This window comes from Pipra filicauda, unplaced genomic scaffold, assembly GCF_003945595.2.
Source record: "Pipra filicauda isolate LSUMZ 115617 unplaced genomic scaffold, ASM394559v2 scaffold29_size4552773_pilon, whole genome shotgun sequence".
In the NCBI taxonomy this organism is placed as follows: Eukaryota; Metazoa; Chordata; class Aves; order Passeriformes; family Pipridae; genus Pipra; species Pipra filicauda.
In genome coordinates, this window is record NW_024104420.1 from 3871585 (window position 1) to 3893437 (window position 21853).

At 40.3% G+C, this 21853-nt stretch overlaps 2 protein-coding genes across 3 annotated transcripts in view; both read left to right on the forward strand.

Moving 5' to 3' along the window:
• The first annotated feature begins 7682 nt into the window (after window positions 1-7682).
• CCDC112 (coiled-coil domain containing 112) lies at window positions 7683-16262 on the forward strand. Of its 2 annotated transcripts, none has more exons than XM_027710237.2 (10): window positions 7683-7756; window positions 8100-8215; window positions 9422-9543; window positions 11177-11266; window positions 12245-12320; window positions 12896-13286; window positions 14086-14493; window positions 15159-15254; window positions 15845-15963; window positions 16047-16262. In XM_027710237.2, the coding sequence occupies exons 1-10, from the start codon at window positions 7709-7711 to the stop codon at window positions 16075-16077; spliced, it is 1497 nt and encodes a 498-aa protein (XP_027566038.1). In that variant the 5' UTR covers window positions 7683-7708; the 3' UTR covers window positions 16078-16262. The 2 variants fall into 2 exon arrangements, with proteins under 2 accessions (XP_027566038.1, XP_039239016.1); XM_039383082.1 differs by lacking the exon at window positions 7683-7756 and adding an exon at window positions 7794-7876.
• A 146-nt stretch (window positions 16263-16408) lies between these two features.
• Window positions 16409-21853, forward strand: part of PGGT1B (protein geranylgeranyltransferase type I subunit beta) — a 36538-nt gene continuing 31093 nt past the window's right edge. The window contains 1 exon segment of the mRNA XM_027710239.2: window positions 16409-16590. Within this exon segment, the coding sequence (XP_027566040.1) occupies window positions 16460-16590 (131 nt within the window). The 5' untranslated portion in view covers window positions 16409-16459.

The following is a 21853-nucleotide window of genomic DNA, read 5'->3' on the forward strand; positions in this document are numbered from 1 at the left end:
ACCCAGCCAGAAGGCAAGGAGGAAAGCAGTAGGGGCAAAAGTGGCTTTAAGCAATCTTTAGTGAGGCCTTAGCTCTAGATACAACCCACCTGAGTGGAGTTTGGAAGTGTCCTGTGAAGATTTATGCGGGAAGTAGATGGTGCCTGTGATTACTATCCATGGGAAACACAGGAAATAGTGGAAACCTGTGGTTGCTGTTTTCAGCAGTGTTACAGAACAGCCTACACCAGGACACCCATTTGGCTTTGTGAGCACACTACTCTCACCAGCATTAAAACCACTTGTAATCTCAGCTTGACCTTTAGATTTTGGGTTATGCTCATATACAGATAAAACCGTCTAATTATCCTGGCCTGTCTGCTGATGAATTATTCTTGCTGCTAACAGTCCCATCTGTTTGTATTATTCTATAAAAATGAAATCTACTGTACTACGTATTCTTTCCCCAATCTGACAGAAAGTTCTGTAACATATAGTTATGCCTCTTGCATTTCTCATGCCTCTTATCTTCCAAAAGTATATATGGCAGGCTGCTTCCTCTCAGAGGTGTAATCAGCAGCATTACCCCTTCTTACAGACTTCATTAAAGGAAAAGATCTCATTGTATGACTTCCTGCATTTCCTTATCAGTGCCTGAAGCATGGCTCAGCCTGATATAAGAGCTTGTTTGTGAGGAGAAATTAAGCATGAATCCCTCACTTTCTCTGTTGTGCCCCACAATGCTGGTTTTTTTCCAAGCAAACACATTTCTGTGGATTATCTAACAGAAGACTAGTGCGACCTCCAGGCTTGTGGTCCATGTTAACAAGGTTAAGATACTATACGCACACTCCATGTGTTTGCATATGTTTGCACGGTTTTTTTCCTAAATCATGTGTTTTACAGTTGTGTCTAACAGCAGGCCCAGCACAAATGCAGATTTGATTATTTATTTGATCTTGTGTGCTCCAAAGTAGTGGTTGAACAAATGCTGACATGCAATTCTCAACACAGTTGTTCCTAAGATGTGTGGCAATGCCCCAGCACTATCCACACAAGCTCCCCAAGCACTACACACTGGATGCATGTTCCGTGTAGGGGCCAGTGGTGTCTACGTGATCTGCCTCAAGCTCCCTGAGCAGCTGTGCTGGAGGCAGGAGTGACATCCTCTGTCACTGCACCTCCACCGTGAGCTATTTCACTCCAGCTGTTTCCAGCACCTTACACATTTGATATCACATTACACATGTAAAAATTATCTTCACCTACATTCGAGTGACTGTGTTTTGTACACCTTGATAGTCTGTTCATTTTCACTGAAAACAACAGCTTGATATTTGGCAGGAACAGGCAGGAACTAATCAAAAGTGCTTTGCTGTCATTTTCTACTTTAAAAGGCACAAAAATCTGATACCCCAAGAAAAGCAAAAAGCACAAATAGGAAAGAATAAAAAATACAAGAACACAATGTAATTGCTAATCTCAGTTTGACCCCGGGTCACTTATTGTTATACCATTTTCAACCCCTGTTAGCACAACACTTGCCTGACATTAGAGGTTTCCAAAAGAAGAGTAAAACGTTCATTGGAGTAAAAACACTCATGGGATTAATTTTCCCTTTTGGCTCATTTCAAACCTTTTCTAATTTCAGGCTACTGCAGACAGGAATCAATAATGCCTATGCAGATTATTCTAAGGTAGCTATGCAGTAGTAGCAATCCAAGAGAAAAAAAATATTTATGTTATGTTGTGCTTCTTGTTGGACAAATATGTAAGAGGTCAATGTCTTCAAACACATCTGCAGATCATCTACACAGAGTATTTTTGGGTTCTTCTCACAGTCTCAGCTTCCTGGAGCTATGCTGAGAACCGCAAGACTGGTGTCAATGGTATCCAGGCTACCAGATCAGTTCCTGTGTATGTAACAGGTAGTCTCCCTGTTGCCTGCTTTCAAGTTTTTCCACTGGGTGTCTTCTCACTCTAAGCACTGTTTTAAAATCAAGGAAAATTAAAAATTAAGGCAATATGAAAGACCTCCGGAGCTCTCTATTTCCTCTCTAATTGCTTGTCAATATTGCTTCTGTAGTGTTCGGGGGTGAAAAACCTGTCAAAAACCCTAGCAAAATGCATCAAGTTAGACATAAATGCTTTTTGTGTCAACTTGTTCATACAGCAACATTTCTACTGACTTCACTGGGGCATGAACAGGACAGAAACCAGGAGTATTTATCCCAGCATAACATGATTTTGAGACTGTACACTCCACATGAGAGATAGCAGGAAAGAGCACGGGAACAGGACAGTGTGTTGAAGGTCTTCACCATATCCTTTCCTCTTAAATAGATCCTATCTTATGCCTACAAATTTTTACTTCATCTTTTGCCCAAACCTTTACTTGATGTAATATTGGCACAGACTGGTACTGTCACATTTTATAGTACACTGTTCTGAAGCCAGGTGTAAAAGTAGAGGCAATATTTAATATGGTCTGGAAGTTGCATCTCTTTGATAAACGGGTGTTGGTCAAAGAAAATCTGCTAGCAAACTGCTTGTTTTCATTGCAAGAGTTGATCTGTGAAACCCACAACGTTTAACTCTGTGCTACCGAAATCCACGATAATTTGTGAAACTGGGATAGCCTTATGGTGGCCATAAAAATAGTAAATGTTGTCCCCATGTCAAGTTTATTTTTTAATCTAAATTTGGACAATATTTCTTTTTTTTTTATTTTCTGTAAATGGACTTTTTGTTTATCTGTTCCCTTTTTAAACCACAAAGACTTGTTTCCATGTCAACTAGCAGTGAGTGTGTCTTGTATCTTTCAGTCATATATCCAGAAAAACAAAGGCAAAAATTGTGACTGTGACTGACATATGTGTTGCTGTACTGGTTGTGCAATTAGAGTCCCAAGTCACACTCATGCTCATTCAGCTGCTTAAGCATAAGGACTTATAGTAGCTACAAATAAAAAATGTAGAAGTACAACATTCTAAACTGTACCTTTTTAATTCTGATTAAAAATTTAACCGATTACTAATTTAATCACTCAACTCTCATAGCTACCGCAGCAAGCTGTAGCAACCAGAACTGAGAGAAATAAAAGTAATCATAAAAATTAGGACTTTTAATGTGCTCATTATGAAATTAGTGCTGAAACTCTTAAACACTTCCAGTTGTAGCAATGCTAGGCCATGCACTTGTGACAGACCAGGTGGTTCTCTTTATTTGTGTATGTCAGTTTCGCTTTTGTGCACAAATATCCTTGCACTTGCTCCTATTATAGGTCAGCTTTGCCAGCTAGTCATTTTACTCATGCATCTAGGAATCCGTTTCTTTTTTGAAGGACATGCTTCCCTAGAGAACCTGACTGATAACACATTCTGATTTATCTGCCTCTGACGTATTTGAGTTAGTAGGCTCTTGGCCTTTAAGTGACAGGGAGAAGAAGAGCTCCTGACAGCCCAAAGTAGGCTGCCAGTTTTTTGCAGAAGCCAAAGAAAAGCCAAAAGAAAGTCCTTCACACTTGATTGCATTAATAACATTACAGAAGAGCAGCATAGGTGCTGATAAACTAAAAACTCATGATGAAAAAGAAGTGGCAGAGACAGCTGCTGAGTAACGTCTTAAAGCCCGAGCATGATTGATGTAGTAGTGTGACCTATAGAGTTGTGCCAGTTTCAAACACAAGCAGCTGCTAAGGTTGTTGATTGAATCTACAAATGTGTACCAGGGACAGCATCCAACTTTTCTGCTGTGTTGAGGTTTGGCCAAGTCTAAAATTTTCTGTAATTTTGCCAGAGCACATTTCTGTGCCAGATCTAAGGACAGTATTTTGGAACACTAGGACTTGAACTCAGAACTAGCACCTTCATCACATTCCAAATGATTTTCAAGAAAACCTTTGAGGCTTAAGCAACACATTGGGAATTGTTTGTTTGCTGGCATGCCTGCAATCTCTTCTTGTTTGTCTCGAGTACAGTTGTGGGAAACATTTTCTTTCTCCTTTTATAACAGAAAAGGGAGATGAATAAGGACATAATTACAAAAGAGGCAAGAATGGGAGATAACATGAAAATATATTAAAAAGTTCTAGAGAACGGGGAGAAAAAAGGAAATATAGAATTAGAGTAAAAAAGGAATGAATAAGATGAATAATTATCCAGTTTTCATTTACATAGCTATAAATCAGGAGAAAGTGAAGAAATTAAAATTTTGTACTCCTGTTCATTTGGAACTCTTGGGTTTGTCCAGATTTTTGTTTCATTTCCTCTTTTGTCTTCCACTTCAATTTTAGTGTGAAATCTAGACTTCAACCAGGGGAAGGGAAGGACGGGAGGGGAGGGGAGGGGAGGGAGGGGGGGAGGGAGGGAGGGGAGGGGAGGGGAGGGGAGGGGAGGGGGGGGGGAGGCGAGGGGAGGTGAGGCAAGGCGAGGGGAGGAGAGGAAACTTTTTAAAATTATTTTTCCTGCCACCTATATTCCTTGCCTTCATCCCACCAAGCAGGTACCTAAAGCACAGCTTTATGAGAAAATGAGTTAGGGTGAGTGGAATAGGGACTCATCTGGGAAACAGAAAAGGAATCTTCTATAATGCCACTGTCTAGTCTGGAGTTTCTCAATTTCTGGGGCAAGTTAGGCAGTGGCAGGAGAAGGTACTGGGGTTGGCACTGACACTGGGCTACAGCTGCAGAGCAACAAACCTTTGTGTGTCCAGGTTGTCAGGTCTGCTAGCAACCCAGGCCAGGTCTCAAAGTGAGAAGCGACAAGACTGTCCTTATCAAATAAAGGGGAGCTAATGGTGTCAATATGTGGCCAGATCATCCTGTAAAGAGAGAGAGAGACAGCTAAAGGGTTGGATGCAGGCTCTGCCCTTAGTAGCTATCAGATGCTTCTCAGATGACACCTGGTGGACAAAAGCTAAAGAAATTAAAGCAGCCTGCCTTCGTAGTAAAGAACTGTACAATCCTTGCTCACATCTGCACTACTGCACTTACAGCTGGTGTACCTATCAGGTGACCTCCCAACTCTGCTTATCCACCCCTCCTCCCAATCTATTATTACAGGTCCCCAGAATAAGCACATATCATCTATGCACCAGCAATAGCTTTTGTTTAGCACTTGCTTCCATATTTTCTTTTTTATTATGAGTGATGTCTTGAGTTTGTTCAATTCTGATCTGCAAATTAAAGGCTAGGATAGAGTGGACATACCATTTTCAGAAACAAAAACACAAGTTAAGCCCCTGTTAGCAGCAACTAGGTGTTTCTACTAGGTGTGGGATAACTAGACAATGTTATGAACACCTTCACAAGTTGATAGTTGTACTCAGAGAGTTAAAGGTTTTGATTTTTTCTGATCATTAATTTACTTGTTCTCTTTAAAACCGCTTTGATTTTGATTCTCTAACAGTGTCTGTCTTTTCTGCTTCATACAACTGTCCTAATGCATTCCTGCCGAGGTCTCAGAGGCACCAATTAAAAACAAAACATTCAAAAAAGTGGATACTTATTTCTCCTGGTAAGAAAGGTGGTTTCCTCAAGGATCCCACAGATGGGAATATGATGTTCTGTTGCAGTCCTTTTTATCCATTTGGCTTGAAGAATTTCAGAAAATATCAGATACTTCTGAACCAACGCTGCAACAGAAGGCCTCCTGCATAAATAAAGTGACTGTGATCAATTGTTTGACTGCTAGCACTGCATCTTCCAGGTTAATGGGATTTTTTCCCTGTTATTTCGTCTTTTTTTTCTGTTCTATGTATACCCTTATGTTACTTTAAATCTTAACAGCTTTATCTTTTATTTTGTGTATTTCCACGTTTCACATTTTCGCAAAATCCTGAAATATTTTATGAAGCAAAACACACAGAAAAGTCAGGGATTCATGGCCTTCAAACACCAAACTAAGCTGAGAAAGAATGTGGGAGAGGTCAGGAGGTAATTATGTAATTATCTAGCTTGTTTCTTCTGGATTTAATGACCTGTTTACAAAAAGGGCACAGAGGTCATCTAGGAGTTGTGGCACTGTATTTGGTCTGGCTAGGATGGAGTTAACATTCCCTGTTGCAGTTCACATAGAGCTGTGCTTTGTGTTTGTAGCCATGACAGTGTTGAGACCACTCCAGTGTTTGGCTATTGCTGAACAGTGCTCAGGAAGCATCAGGGCTCTCTCCCCAAAATCTCCCCTAAAGGCCAGTAGGCTTGGATTGGGCAAGAAGTTGGGACACAGCTCAGATAGATGACCCAAAAGGACCAAAGGGATATTCCATACCATATGATGTTGTAAAAACAAATGTTAAAATGTGGTGTATTTTTTTATTAAGGTGTTTGCCTTCTAAAGCAACTGCAATATGTACTGGGGCCACACTCCTCCACAAGTGGCTGGACATCACCTACAAAGAGCAAGGAGGGAATAAATCTTTTTGCTTCTCTTTGCTTCTGAGAGTGGCGTTTGCCTTTACCTCAACCAATGAGTTTTTCATCTTATTTCTGCCCCTGTCCTGCTGAGCAGAGTGAGTGACAGAGCAGCTTTGTGGACATCTGGTGCCCAGTCAAGGTCAACCCACTGCAGGCATATTGGGGATGAGTCCTACTCCACCAAGGGAATGAAGTAATGTCCTGACACAGCTGGAAGCCAAGGTTCATCTTTATACCAGCATCACAACTTGATGTCCGACTCCCTGGTGCTCAAAGCCAGAAGTAACCAAGTCTAACTCTGCTCTGATACCTGAAATATCCCTGCAAATGGTTTCCAGCACAACTGCGTAAAGTTCTCAGAATTCTGAGTAACTCACAAGTAAAGCGTGTGGCAAATAATAATAGGGATTGTCTATCTGGAAATTGGTGAACAGCTGAGCAGTATCTGAATTACACTAGGAGTGGAGACACCTTACTTAAATGCTTGCTGAAAACAGGTGCTTCCAGTGGGGCAGTCCCTGGCCAGTGGCCAATTTGTTGATCACAGCAACAAAACCTGGAAGGGCTGACAATCACCAAAAGAAAACAAATACTAACACTACTAACTTTTTCCTCTTACATCCAATAGTGAAGGTCAAGGTAAAGAAGACTTTGAAGCATTGCCATGGAGAGAATACTTTTATAAGCCGTTCCAGGTAACAATCTGTGAGAACAATCCTCTTTAATTTCTGCTGACAACTATTTTCAGGTTTTGAAATGTTCTCCTTTACTTTTTAATTCCCGTTCACCGATTACAAAGAGAACAAATATTAGTACAGTCAAAAAATACGAAGAGGAAAATGTATCAGGAAAGTGCTGTTAAAAACACAAATTAGGCAAAAAAATGTCTTCAGCTTAGGCAGCTCGGCCAGCATCTATGAGTGCTGTTGTGTTCTGCAGCTGGGAAAACACCAGTTCCTAAAATCTCTTTAGCTAGGAGAGCCACTGCACGATTAATTATTTCTACTCCACATAAATGTTAAATGGCAACTCATTTTAAACTTTCATTCGTAAAAACATGAGTGAAAAACGTGATCTTGAGAGTCCCAAAAAAATTTACTGGATAATGTGGAACTCTTTACGTTCTGACAGGACAATGAGGGCATATTCCAGTCTTCCTGAAGAAAGCAATCAATACAAAGCCTTACATCTCGACACAGACGAAACCAGGGCCAGTAACACTAGCCCTACGGCAGCTGAGAAAGGGAAAAAAAGAGTTAAGTCGTGTGAGGAAAAGGCGCGGCCGCCCCTCCCCTCAGCGCAGCCGGCGGCAACATGGCCGCGCTGGCCACGGCCCTGGCGGCGGCCGCCGGGCAGCAACAGGTAAAGGCCTCCCGGTGTCCCGGCGGGGGCGGAGGGATGAGCCTCCGACAGGAACACGTAGGAAGCAGCGCGGGTTTGTGGGGCTGGCCGCGGAATGGCAGCCTCTGCTAAAGCAAGCCGGTGATGTTTCATTTCTCTGTTGAAGGAGTGCTTTTTTGTGTGCGGTCGCCGTCACTCGTCACTCCAGTTTCGTACCTGGGCGGCTGGAAATTAGTTGACTCGCGCCAGCAGAAAACAGAAGTGATGCTGTCACTCTGCACTGTGGTGTTGTCTGCTTAAAACTAACGAACGAGCATTTGAAAAAATACTGGTTGTGAATAATACTTTATTTTGTTATCTACAGAATGAGGGCTGTTCCAGCGCTGCAGGTGCTGGTCTGCAATTTCAGAACTGGAAGATGAAAGCTGAGCCAGCTAAGAAAGTTGAATTCATAAGAAGTGCAGAAAAGCTAAAAGCTCAGTAAGTTAAACACTTCATAAGTATGTTTTCATTCTGTTCTGGAGGTAGCATTAACTTGATATTTAAATTAGAATATATAGTAATGAAATCTTCAGGCTAAGGTTTCCTTTTCAGGAGCTCAGAAAAATTACTGTGGTTGTTACAGGAGTTCAGGATAGGCTTACGAGCTCCAAAATGCCCTGTTGTTCCAACTGCTATTTGGACTTCGGCCAGTCATCTTGTTTAGTAAGAACTGCTTTAGGTGCACAAAAAAGGAAGTGTGTGTGTGGCACAATTGAGTTCTCAGTTTTCCTACTCAGCTGTGCTTACACTTCTAAGGAACTAAAGCCCTTAGGACATACTAACAAAAGGGGAATTGCAGCAGCATTACAACAGCTCCTTCAGAGAAAACTGAAAGACTTCATCTAAAATATTTAGGCCACTGCTTTGGAAAATGAGGGTTCAAGACAGCTCAGGCACAGAAGTGATATAAATCTGTTTCCCTACATCTTGACTAAGTGCTGGTAACAACTACACTGGTGGCTGAAAGAAAAGGGAATTTTCTTCCTGAATGGATGAGCTTTATGAGGAATAGTGATGGCAGAATAGTGGTGTAGCCACTTGGCTGAAGGAGACCTTTGTAGTTGTGAATCCAGAATGAACAGTGGCACTTAAGTCTCACAGCAGTGGTTTACACTGTCTGACTGAATTGATTTCACCTTGATTACCCTGGATCCTGGGATATGGCTCCAAATTTGACTGCTAGGTAATGTAGATGTTCCTAAGCAGCTTGAAATGAGTCATGCCATCTAACTGTGTCTCATTGTCTCTCTGTAGTGTTGTTTGTGCTGGGGCTCCATCTAGGTGTGCCACTGTATTAATACAGCCTGTCTGCCTGCACTTTTCCGAGAAAATTCTCATAAGGCTTTCAGATCGTGAGGATACACATAGAATTTCAGGCTATTTCAGTGTGTGAACCGCTGCCTATCAGCGAGGTGATTTCCTTGTTAATTTCTTTCTCTCGCTCAAGTTCTTGAGTTACTTTGGTGTGTAGTCTTGTAACTGCAGAAAGATTTTCCTTGAAAACAGTTGTAGGAACAAACCAGGGAGTTGTAAAAAATCTCAGACAGTCCTGTTGACATAGCCTCAGCTGCACACTAACCTTGAAAAATTTTGGGGCTTTGCTGAGTGTTCGTGCCCTCTCACTGTGGCACCCTTTTTTTCTAGGCTTGCAAATATAGAAAAAGACAAAAGTGGACTTCTTTATAATAGGAAGAGTGACTTCAGGGTAGAATACAGAATACTAGAGGATCTGGAACGCAGCATGACTGTCAGCAGAAAAACGGAAAGTAAGTGGGGTTTTATTTTGGTTTATTGTTTGCCTTTTTTTTCTTTAATCTGCTGTTGTTTGTGTAAATGGTTTAATAATCAGCAGTGCAGAGAGATTAGTTTAGGTGGAAGCTACGTACTGATAAGTGTGATAATTTCACCAAGTGTACTGCTTATAAACACTTCCACAACTCACTTGCAAAATTCAGAAGTGTAAACATTTTGGGCCTTCTATATTTTCTTTTAATCTTGAATGTAAGAGATACCACTCCCAAAACTTTGGTGGAAAGGTACTGTTCCAGAAACTTGGAATCAATTTTGTGCGTGTATTGCAAACTCTAATGTAGTCTAGCTAAGGAACAATAAATACATTCTTACCGTAACATTCACACACTGATTGCTGTCTTTAAATATAAACAGTTCTGTGTTTGCATTTTTTTTGAATTTTTGGGTCATGACTATTCCTAGTTTAAATAGTGCTGTGAGATGGTACACACTCTGTCCTATAGTATCTGTTCCACTTACAGACTAATAATATAATTCTAGAAAAAAAGTTACTCCCTGATCACAGTTCCTGGATTCTTTAAAAGTAATCAAATAAATCATGCTATGTCATCTGATATAGATCAAAATAAGTGAGGAAAGGAAAGGAATGTAGAGACAACTAAAAGTACGCTTACCTTATGAACTCACATATGTTTTAATACGCATCTTTAAGGAATCTTACAACATCCTTTACATCTTGCAGTCCTTAAGAAATGTAAGTATTTTCAAGGAATGACTAAGCTAATAAATTCAGAAAATTTTCCATGAGTAAGAAGGGAGCAGGGAAGTATGAATGGAGATAATGTTATGAGATAACAAAGAGGACATTGATGAGAGGTGTAAGACACTACATGTGAGATGTGAAGGAATGTTGGAGTATGACCTTGTAGAGTATGTAGAAGAACACTCAAAATTTCCATTTACTTCAGCATGATCTGTGTGCTTTTGCATTTTCTATAGTCTCAGCAGGAACCAGTAGGGTCATGTCTTAGCTACTTTTTGTTACATTTAGGTCTTGGAATCTCTTATCCCTTTCTTAAACCAAATCTTTTAGGATGGAAGATACAGCTCCTTAGTACCTAAGATGTATCCAGAACTTCATCCTCCTCAGTATCTTATTTATGGACTGAGGAGGAGCCAAGTGGTAAAAAAGCAAATAAATGCACGCATGCTTGGAGTACACAAAAACATCGATTCTACCTTATTTAACACAGCAAACAAATAAATCTCATTGAAGCAGTTCATTCACGTACACTTTCCAAGTTTGCTTTCTCTTCACAGGCGAGTGTTTTGAGGCCTAGGTCAAAGTTGCCCTCAAAACTCTAGAGAAGTTGTCATCTACATAGGCAGTATTCTCCAGACTCCCCCTTGGAAATGGGAGCTACTAATTTTAAAATCTGTTGATGCTGTGTGGGGAGGTGCAAGGACCATGTGGTCAGCTACATGCAGTTACAGATATTACAGCAGTTTCTTATGATCAAACACAATTTGTGTCCCTGCTTAGATTAAATCCCCAGTATATTTTGGATACTTCATTGGTCTTGTTCTTGTGTGCAATTTAATGCACAGAGAAACTTAGAACTATCAGCACCTTATTTTGTTTAACAGAAGCTAAAATCCTGCAGCAGCTATCAAAAATACAAAACAATGTGAAGAGACTTCAGCAACAATTAAAGGATGTGAAGCCTACACCAGAATGTAAGTCATGGTGACAGATTTAAAAACATTTTCGTCTACATACAGGTTTCTTGCATAGTTGGACTTGTCGTTGTCCTTCTATAGCAAATGCTGCAACTTATTCAGGTAAGATGGTTTGAAACTTTTGGGAAATAGGCACTAAAAGAACCATTTGCTTGTGATACTCTACTACCTTGTGTGGAGCTTAAGTTGAGGCCCTCCTACTAGCTGAGGGCTTTCTGATGCTAGATAAAATGCATCTCATTTCATTTATTCAGTGTTTATCTACAAAAAGAAATTATTATCTTCTTAAGATGTCAGTGAAGATACCAAGAACTAGCAAGGCATGAAAGCTGAAATAAGAGTTTTAGGTTATAAAAGTTTACCAAAACCCATGTTAGTTAAACTATGTGTTCAGTATGTATCCACAGAGATTTATGCTGGTTTAAAACAGATTCTAAAACTTTTTTCTACCATTACAAAAGCAGTCTTCTGTGGAAAACTGTCTTACCTTCTTTCTCAAAGTCAGGACTACAGCATGCTGAGAGCACAGGACAGTCTTACTTTGATGGTTTTTTGTCAGCTTTGTAAAAGTAGTGACCTGCAGGCTAAATAGGATTGCTACAGCCTGGTATAAACCAAAGATTTGAGTGTGTTTAAGTCAGTAACTGCATAAACTCTTTATAAACTGTTATAAAAAAACAAAAGCAGAACTCTTTAGGGATAAGGCTGTCTTATTCAGACAATCAGTTAGTCAAAATGAGACTTCTTTAATGGAAATAAACATTTATACTGGGATTTGCATCTAGTTAGCTAAGTCACTGCATAAACACACTTTTTGAATAAATAAGAGTCTGTCTTTTAAGGCTCTTTGAGATGGAAATGCATGCTTTTTTGTGCACTGAAATACGTGTCCTGAAAGTCTCTGCATTTCTGGATAGTGCTGGTAAATACTGTAGACTTCTTAAGTTATGTGCTTTTTTTCTTTTCCTCTTTTAGTTGTTGACAAGCTCAAGGAAATGATGGAAGAAACTGAAAACGCAATCAATGCTTTTAAAGAGGAACAGAGGCAAATGTATGTTTATACATGCTTCAGCTACAAGAAAAAGTGCTTTCATAATACACAGTGAAAACTTTGCATTAGTCCAGCAAACTGTTCTTTAGATTTACTCTTTTACTAGTGATTCCTGTGGTACGTAAATCAAAGCACGAGCTATAATGTTAGAATCCTGATAAATTCTGTTTCAGACGGACTATTCCAGCATTCCAATGTAACAACCATTTGCCTAAGAAAAGGCTTTTTAGAGAAAGGCTGCAGAAGACATTAGATTGTGGGGGTTTTGTTGATGACTGTTGTTCTGTTTTCTGAGTGGGTTTGTGGGGATTTTCCTTCCTCTCTACTGGTGTCAGGAGGGGATTGAGTTAGTTGTATGAGTGCCATAAATGGCTGCTTTCAGTAAAAGGGTAACTTAATTCTCATTGTGTAGTGCTTTATTATCAGATCATTACAACTGTGCTGTTACCACTTCAGTTCTTAATCTTTGAAGAATAGCTTTTGTGTGGCATTGAACAATTCCAAAATTCATTTTTGGTGAATGGACAATGAATACTGGATTTTTTTTCTTACATTGCAGTGTTTGTCACTTTCAGATATGAACAGCTTTTGAAAGAGGAAAAAGCTACCATTAATGAGCTCAATCTCTTTGAGAGAAAAGTGGAACTGTGGGCATTAGGCAGCTTAACAACAGAAAAAGTTCTGAAATTACCATCAGCCAGGGTTACAGTTGATAAAACACTGGAAAATCATCTACCCAAAGAAGTAGTAGAGTTTGAAAGATTCCTTCAGCAAACGGGAGGGCGGCAAGGAGGCTGGGATGATTATGATCATCAAAATTTTCTGAAAGTACGGACTAAATACAGAGGAAGGCTGTCTTACATGGATAAAGCCCTTCAGTATCTCGGTGGGAGAACAAAAGAAGATATTGAACAGCATGACAAATGGTATCAAGAATTTCTAATTTTACATGAAAGAAAGAAAGAGGTAAAATAACCCCTCTAGGGCTTTTGGAGATTTAAGAAAAAGTACTTATTTTTAAAATACATACATTTCTTATTTTTGTATCTGCCTCTCTGGTGGTAGTGCTACATGGATTTCTGTTGGTATATAACTGAGGTCTTTGGCATCCTCAACTTGCCAAAAGTACTTGTCTTTAATAAATAATTACCAATAAGCATAGACCTAATAACACACTGAAGTGGGCTGTGTATTGCCAAAGTATGTTATAAATGCTTCTGGTGGTAGTGGTCTGGCAAGTTAGATACCAATCCCGGTGCAGCAAGTGATCCTATCTGAAATTACAGTTCCTATTACATTTATCCCTAAGAATGTTGGTCCCTCTCTATAGACAATCTACCTATGCCAGACCAGACTGACATACAGAATTATGATTCTCTCAGAAACTATCGATCTGAGTAATAAAGGATGCACTGACATAAAAACTATTATGAAATAATAGGTTGAATTGTTAATTTGAGAAAAATAGGAACTGAAATGTGTTTATATTGAAAAAGCATATTACACCAACATTCATAACTACCCAAAGTTATTATACTTGCTGTAACTGAAACAGGTTTAGCAGACATTTATTAAACCTGCCCACGTGATCCATAAAATAGAAAAAAAAATGTGAGAAAACATATGTAGGTGCTTCTTTGCCTTAAGTTTTGCCTTAAGTAAACTTCTAATTCCTATCTGCAGTATGTTTCCATCAGACTGAATGAATATGAATCTGTAAATTTTCATTAAAACCTTGGATTTTTTTCCTGACGGTCTCTTGCAGTCAATTAAGAAGTGGAAAGAAAAGCAGCAGGAAGAAAAAGAAAGAAACTTGAAGGAGAAAGAGAAATCAGAAAAAATGCTCAAGCAAAAATGGCGACAGCATGAAGAAGCTCAGAAGCAAAAAGCAGAAGAAGAAAGAAAAAGAAAACAAGCAGCAGTTGAAGCATGGAAGAAACAGAAAGCAACAGCATTTGCAATGGAACAAGCGTCACAACTGAAACTAGAAGAGAGAGAGAAAAGGCAGGAAAAAGAGCGCCAATGCCACGTGAAGTTACTGTTGGAAAGGAATACCTTGCAGAAGAAAGTAAAGGAGGAACTTGAAAAGCTTGAAATTGAGAAGAGAGAGGAAGCTGAAAAGGAGGAAGGGAAGAAAATTGCTGCAGAAAAAATTTCTAGGTTTCAAGAGCGTGTGCGTAATTACATCTTCATTTATGCATATGTTATATACATGTTAAACATTTTTAAAATCCAAGTTTCATACACATAATTGATTCACTATGAAAACAGCATCTATTGCAGACAAAAAATAGTATGAAACTTGATTTTAGACACAGGTGTTCCTTTTCCTCAATATCTAAATTCTACAAGATTACTCAAGCCCGTGTTTCTTTCTACATATAGAAGTGGTTTTATTTACTTCGGTGTAAAAATGAGAAAAAGTACTTGGGCTGTGTTGTCCTCTGTGCTATAGAAAACGTCAGAGGACCTGAGTGTTGGATGCAGATGAGATAAAAAGAGGTATTTTAATATCCTCGCAGCTTTCAGTAGCTGTTAGGTAAAATTAGATCCCATATCAGCATAAGTGCCACTACTGGAGAACTGATATTACTGTCAGCATTCAAACTAGAGTTCTATAAAAAGAGTTTAAACTACTCCATTTTTTTCAAAGTCACGTAACTATAATTTGTTTGTGCAGGACAAGCTATAGCAAGTAGCTACCTAGTGAAACTTCCTGTACTATGCCAATAATTTCAAAACAAAACATAATTAACTGTAAAAAGGCTACATATATATCTTTATATCATTTGTTTTACTTCCAAAGAAAAGTTTACTTTTCCATTAATTATATTTCAGGATCTACATAAACTGGAGCTAAGGGTTTTACAGAAACAAGCTAAAGAAATAGAGGAACAAGAAAAAGAAAAAAAGTTGGCAAAGTTGAGAGAGAAGGTAACTTTTTGTTTGTTGTAATCTGAGGTGCGTGCAGCATGGTGGTTTAAACAATTTTTTTTTTTCATTGATCTAAAAAGCAATGGTTTTTAATTATCTAAATGGTTGATAAAGTAATTCTTGTTATCAGGAGACAAAAATGCAGCAGGCATAGTTGTTCTTGTGTTTAAAAACAAAACGAAAGATGAGCATTTATTTATCTCATAGCAGTATTTACCTGGGTAAAGCCTATAGGTCATAGAATGCTGCAATATGGGTGCTGGCTTTTATTTTTTGAAGTGGTTTTCTATTATTGGTTAAATAAGTAGACTGGCTTCTGGAAGCATTTTGAGTACACTGGGTTTTGAAAGAGTTTAACCCTTTAAATTACTAAAATTTAGTGACAGCAAGCAGTTGTTGCCCCTCTTACTGATTTCATGTTTCACCCATTCCCTGTGATTGTACGGAGGGAAATGTCTCGTTCTGTCTAGCCAGCTCTGTTATGTTTACTCTGCACCTGTTTCTGTGATGAAGACCCGAGGAGTGTAATGTAACTCCTGTGATCAAGGAAAAAGATCAATTTTTGGGGGGGTTGTTTGTTTCATTCTGAGGTCGAGATTCAGGTAACCAGAGACCGATCCGAGTTGCACAAAGCTACCAAGGGCTGGGAAGAACGTAGGAAGGAGATGGCACCAGCAGCTTCAGAACCACTGTTACGTGTTACTCACAGGTGAGGAGGGAGCCCTGGACGTGTAGCCTGACAGAGGTGCAGTTAATGTACGAGCTCTTTATGCCTTTTTGCTTTGTTGTCAGGGCTGTCCCAGCCTGGAGAGGAGGGCTATAGCTGCGCCCCAGCCTGTCCCTGCCGCAAGAGGAAGCAGCAGCCAGCACTTTTCGGGAGCCAGCACAGAGTTGGCTTGACACATGACGTGTATTCCCTTTGCATTTTGAGAGTGTCGGGTTGGCAATGCCGCCTGTGGGACCGGCCGGGCGTGATGTCCCTTGGCATTAAAAGCACGTTTCCCCACAGCTGCCTGGGACAATCCCTTCAGGGTGTGGGGGGGTCGTCACACTGGCTCCCGCCCTTTCCTTTCCCTTTCCGCTTTACCCCTTCCTCTGTTCTCTTTCGTCTTCCCCCTTCCCTGTTCCCTTCCCTTTCCCCGCCCCGGGGCGGGTCCCGCGGGTGACGCGGTCCGGGCGCGCCGGGCGCGGGCAGCGGCGGTGGGATGGAGATGGCGGCGGCGCCGTGCGCGGGGGAGCCGGAGCGGCTGGACTTCCTGCGGGATCGGCACGTGCGCTTCTTCCAGCGCTGCCTCCAGATCCTGCCCGAGCGCTACTCGTCCCTGGAGACCAGCAGGTAGCAGCGGGACGGGCTCTCGTGCTTCGGGCGGGCGGCGCGCCGCCGTGTCCCGCCCGGCGCCCCCCGCCCGTGCCGGGATGCCGCCCTCACCCCCTCCCCGCCGGGCGGGCGCCTCCACGGGAAGTCCCTGCCGGAGGCTGCCTGGCCTCCCGCGGCCGTGGGCAGGGAGCAGCCCCGCCGTGGCCGGAAGGAAAAGCGTCCTTGTAAATCCGGCCACTGGCAGAAGGCTCCCAAAAAACCGGGTTGATGTAGAGGCGTAGTCTCTGCTCGCGTAAACTGCTCAATATCCCAGCGGGAAGACTTGTTGATCCTTTTAATCGGTTTTCAGTCCGTTGCTTAATCCGCCCTGGAAGCCATTTTAAAATAAGTTACTTAAGCTTTTTGTTGCTCTGGGTCAACACGCATAAGATTCTTGTTCATGTAAGAGAAATATTTTAAGTCTTCATTTGTTAGTATAAGAGATAAAATACCAGTGAAGTATGTTATGAATTAGAGGGACATTTGTCCCTGTAATGACTTGAGAATGTACTTACTTCATGTTCTTGAAGTCTTCACGTAAGGTAATTGGTTACATCTGAGGCACAAGAAGATCAATAACTTGATTGTCAAGCTTTACCTGATAAAAACGTGGAGATATGCAGATGGTTTGATATATTATTCAACCAATAAAATCATCAGATTCTTTTCACAGTATCATCTTCTGCAAGTCATTCTGTGAAGAATGCTCAATGGCTTTGATCAGGTTGCCCTGCTGAATCAAGCTTTATTTCAGTTGAGAGCACAAACACTTGGCAGAACCATGTAAGGACTAGCACAAGTAGTGCCAGGTTGTGTGTGGAGAGTGGCTAGCACACGGCTATAAAGATGATTAAGGAACTGGAACATTTATTATGTGTGGAAAGGTTGAAGGAGCTGGGCCTGTTCAGCCTTGAGAAGAGACGACTGAGAGAGGATCTTATCAATGCATTCAAATATCTTAAGGATGAGCAGCAAGAGGATTGGGCCAGACTCTTCAGTGGTGCCCAGTGGCAGGACAAAGGGCCACAAACACAATCTGAAACACAGGAAGGTCCATCTGAATACGAGCAGAAACTTCTTCACTGTGGGGGTGACCAGTCACTGGGATAGGCTACCCAGAGAGGTTGTTGAGTTTCTTTCCCTGGAGGTATTCAAAACTTGCCTGCACATGATCCTGTGCAACTTGCTCTGGGTGAACCTGCTTTAGCAGAGAGAGGGTTTTACTAGATGATCTCCAGAGGTCCCTTCCAATCCCAACCATTCTGTAATTTTGTGAATTTTTTATTTCAGAGCTGCAAATAATTTATTCATTAAGAATTATTTGGTATTTCAGTGTACTTTCTCAGTTATTTTAGATGACAGCAAGAGGAAGTCTAGACCTCCTATACTTTTAACAGGTTTTAGACCTTAAAGGTACAATAACATGGAGATGTGTTAGAATGATAACAAATAGCTAATCTTAGCCCACTGACATATGAAAATGCTAAAGAAATGGGATGTCTTTGGTCTAGAAGAGGAAGAATCTGATCACAGTCTTCTGTTACTGAGAAACTAACTACAGAGAAAGATGGAGGTGTGCTTTTTAGAAGGGACCATGGTGATGGGGCACGAGACCACGGGAATAAGGTGCTTCAGAAAGAATTCTGTGGATGTAGGATAATATTCTTCACCATTGAAGCAGTTAACCATGAACAGCTTGCCCAGTGAAGTGATGGAGTCTCCACTGAGGACTTGGCTTGTCAGGGTCCTTGGAATCTCATCTGAAACCCTGTGTTCTGCAGAAGGTGAGATCAGTGAGAGGCTCTGATTGCATTGTCAAGCTTTTTGCAGCTTGCCACTGATCTGAAACAGAAGTTCCAGTTTACAAAAAGTCTTCCACAATCTTACTGAATAATACTAACAATGATTGTTTGAGAACTCTTGAGAAATTAATTAGATGTCTGAGCTTTAATTTGATGTGTGGTCATAGTAGCCTCAGTACCTTGAATAACCAGTGCCTAGTGTGTTGCACGTCATAGCTGTGCAGTAGTGGAAAAACACTTGTTTTCTGAAAATTGGAACCATCAATTTGAAACTGTTTCATGATGCTTTAATTTTTGGTTAATGAGCACAGTCTAAGCTTTCAATTGGAATAAAAATCATGGCCATGTAAATTCACCCGTTTTTTGTAGTTGTGAAGTTTTTACCCAGCTACAGATTTTTTGGTTCTCTTACAGTGATTTTTAGATCAGTGTTCTGCAGGTGTGCATGCATGACTGTTGACAAAAGGGGGGATTAAACCATAAATGCATCATCCCCAGTGTGACCTCGAGGGTACTAAGTTTGCCTTTTTGCCAAGGTCAAGGTCACTGAATTCAGCAAACCTTAAGCAAACCTCTGGAGCTGATACTGCTGCAGAAGGAAATGCTTTTAACCTTTTTATTCTTGCTTCCCCTGTTCCTGCCTTTGCATGGTTCCATTGTGAATTAGAGGGGAAACTCAATTAAATTAAAGATACGTTAAATAAATAAATAAAATCATTTGTCAGTGAGATGTTTTTTGTTCACTGCAGTGCAGCATTTGTTATCGCCAGACACGGGTGGTAGAGACTGAAATTTTCCACACTCTGCTGGTCCATTCTGACTTAGGCTGTAGATTGTCAAATAATAAGGGAGAATAAAGAAAATTCATTTAGTGTTCTTTACTCTACTTTTTGGCTCAAAGCCTTCATAATTATTTTTGTCTGTAGTTATTGCATGCAACAGTAGTTGCAGCAAGAGTGCTTTTTAAGTGTTCTGATTGACAGTGTTTCATACATAGATTGCCAGTACCAGGTTTTGCAGGAAAGTCAACTCCTAGTCTCTGAAGTCCTTCAAATTGTGGTACTTCATGGTGCTCCTTGTAGCACAGCTAATCAGTTTCTCAGATCAGTCATTTCAAATGCTTTTTGAACTCTGCTGAGAAACTGTAGTCTTTGTTCATGGCTGAAGATAAAGAGGTCTGAATATGTCATCAGAGATGTCCTGTTGACCGTCCTCTATGGAAATGACTGTAGATAAAGTTCTTACTCTTCATGGCATGTGTCGCCTAAGATGCTGCTAAGAGTTGTTTTTGTAGGAACATATGCCTGTTAAGTTTCTGTGAAGTAGGATAGCGTATGGAGTAAGGATGCAGTATCTAAGTGGCTGTATTGGGACCTCTCTATGTCCAGTGGTGCCAGATCTTCTTGCCCATCACAAGAAAATTCCAACAGACACAGGCTGTTCCTTAGTAATGCTGGAGACAATCAACTCCGAATAAGTAAAGTGAAGCCCAGCCCAGGTAAAACCACTTTTTAAATTCATATATTTGACATATATTTTTAACTATAGATGAGATTTACTGTCTGTATTGTATGCACAGCTTTGTGGTTTGGGACCTACTTTGCAGCAGTTTCTAGTGCTGATGTTGGCATGTTGTTTGTGCCTTACTGGAAGTAGCTCAGCTGAGTAAAATAGTGTGAAAATGTTTTGTAAGTAGTTCTAGTAGAAGACTGTCAGTGTTCATGAAAATCAGAACATATAGGCAGTGTTTCAAATAAATAATTTCCTGTAGCTGAACAGTAAATTCCTTGGAGTTTTTTAATAAAAGTAGTGATTTTGTTTGAATTAGTCGTTTATTATCCAGGGTCAGATTTTGGGTTAAACAGATCTGATCAATACAATAGTTGATAAAAGCCTTGAAGTGTTAATTTTCCACTTTCAAAAACAATTTTTTGTATCAGAAGAGTTAAAAGATACTCTTGCTCTACACAGAAGTACCTTTTTGTACAACATACTTTTTTTAGCTTTTTCTACTCAAAAAATGGATTTGTAATAATAATAAATGTAAAGAAACATTTTACCAGCCCACTGGTAGAAATGTCACTTGGAGGTTATGCCACTGTGCTGAGATTAGTGTCTCCTTCATTGTCATTTGGCTGCTGTGTTTTAACTAGAATAATTCTTATGGAGTTGTGTTTTGGGCTGAGTCATATCACCATTTTTTCCTTGGTCTTACTGTTTGGAGTTCTGATACAGAACCACATGCAGAAATTAGGTGGTTGTAGAGGTGCCTATCCACATCTGTCTCCTCTTCTTCAGAGGTGCCTACTGCTGGTGACCAAGGTGGCTCACCACCTTGTGAGGAAAATGCAAATTACAACTTGATCTGCTAAGGAAAGCTGCTATTAACTTTTGGTTTTCCTTGACATGCTGAATTGTAGTTTCTGCATATGTACAGGTTGTTTCACAATCCCTCGTCTTATCTGGTGAAAGGAGAGCAAGAATTTCTAGGAGGATAGCCAGACACAAGTGTGGGTGGCAAAAATATACATCTAGCTAATTTTAATCTGAGTCAGAACTTTGGGCTTCCAAGGTACCATTACATGAGTGTTTTCTCTCATAGCAAACTCTGTGAGAGTAGTGTGGCTTTGGTGCTCTGTCAGAGTGAGCAGTGCAGCTGTTTGAAGGGCCATACTGTTTGTTGGGTGGCTGCAGTGGTTTGAGGTAAAAACAAACCCTGCAAAAAAAGTGTTAGTTAGCAGATTTGGTAGGATAAGTTTATGGAAGGAGACAGACTGTGTGAAAGAAGGACTTTTGGTGTCCTAGCTTCTCCACTACTCTATTGAATACTTGAATTTGGTTACTCAATTCTAGATGTTTAAAAAAGGTAGTCATCTAGGTTGTTTTATGCCCAAGGACAAGAAATAAATAGCTCTAGATGTTAATTCATCCTGTGTGCATATTTTTGCATTGTTTGCTTACAAAGTAGGCTTTGCTGTTTGACACTTGAATTCTAAACGTCTGAAACTGGGTTTGGGGCACAATGAGAAGCAGCTTGCTGTAGTTAAGGGTTACCTTGCATATGCACTTAATGCATATTTAGGGGATTATTCATGTAAGAATTTTTCACAGAGAACTAGTGCTCCATATATTAATAACATAACCTAGTTTACTTTGTAGTAAGTTGTTTTGTTGGGTATTTTTTTCAGGTAAACAGGCTCATAGGTTAATTTTGAATTGGCATATCATTATTATATAAAAGAAGGGGCAGCTTAAATAAAAAACCTTGTTGAGACAGAGAAATATCTACAGTACAAAGGACATTATTTTATCCAGTAGATACATTTCATGTTTTCTGAGCTAGTCTCTGGGTTGCACCACTGTCAAAGGCTGCGAATTCATAGATGAATCTGTTTCTGCAACATTTTGTTAATTTCCCCGTGATATTTATGGTGGGAAGT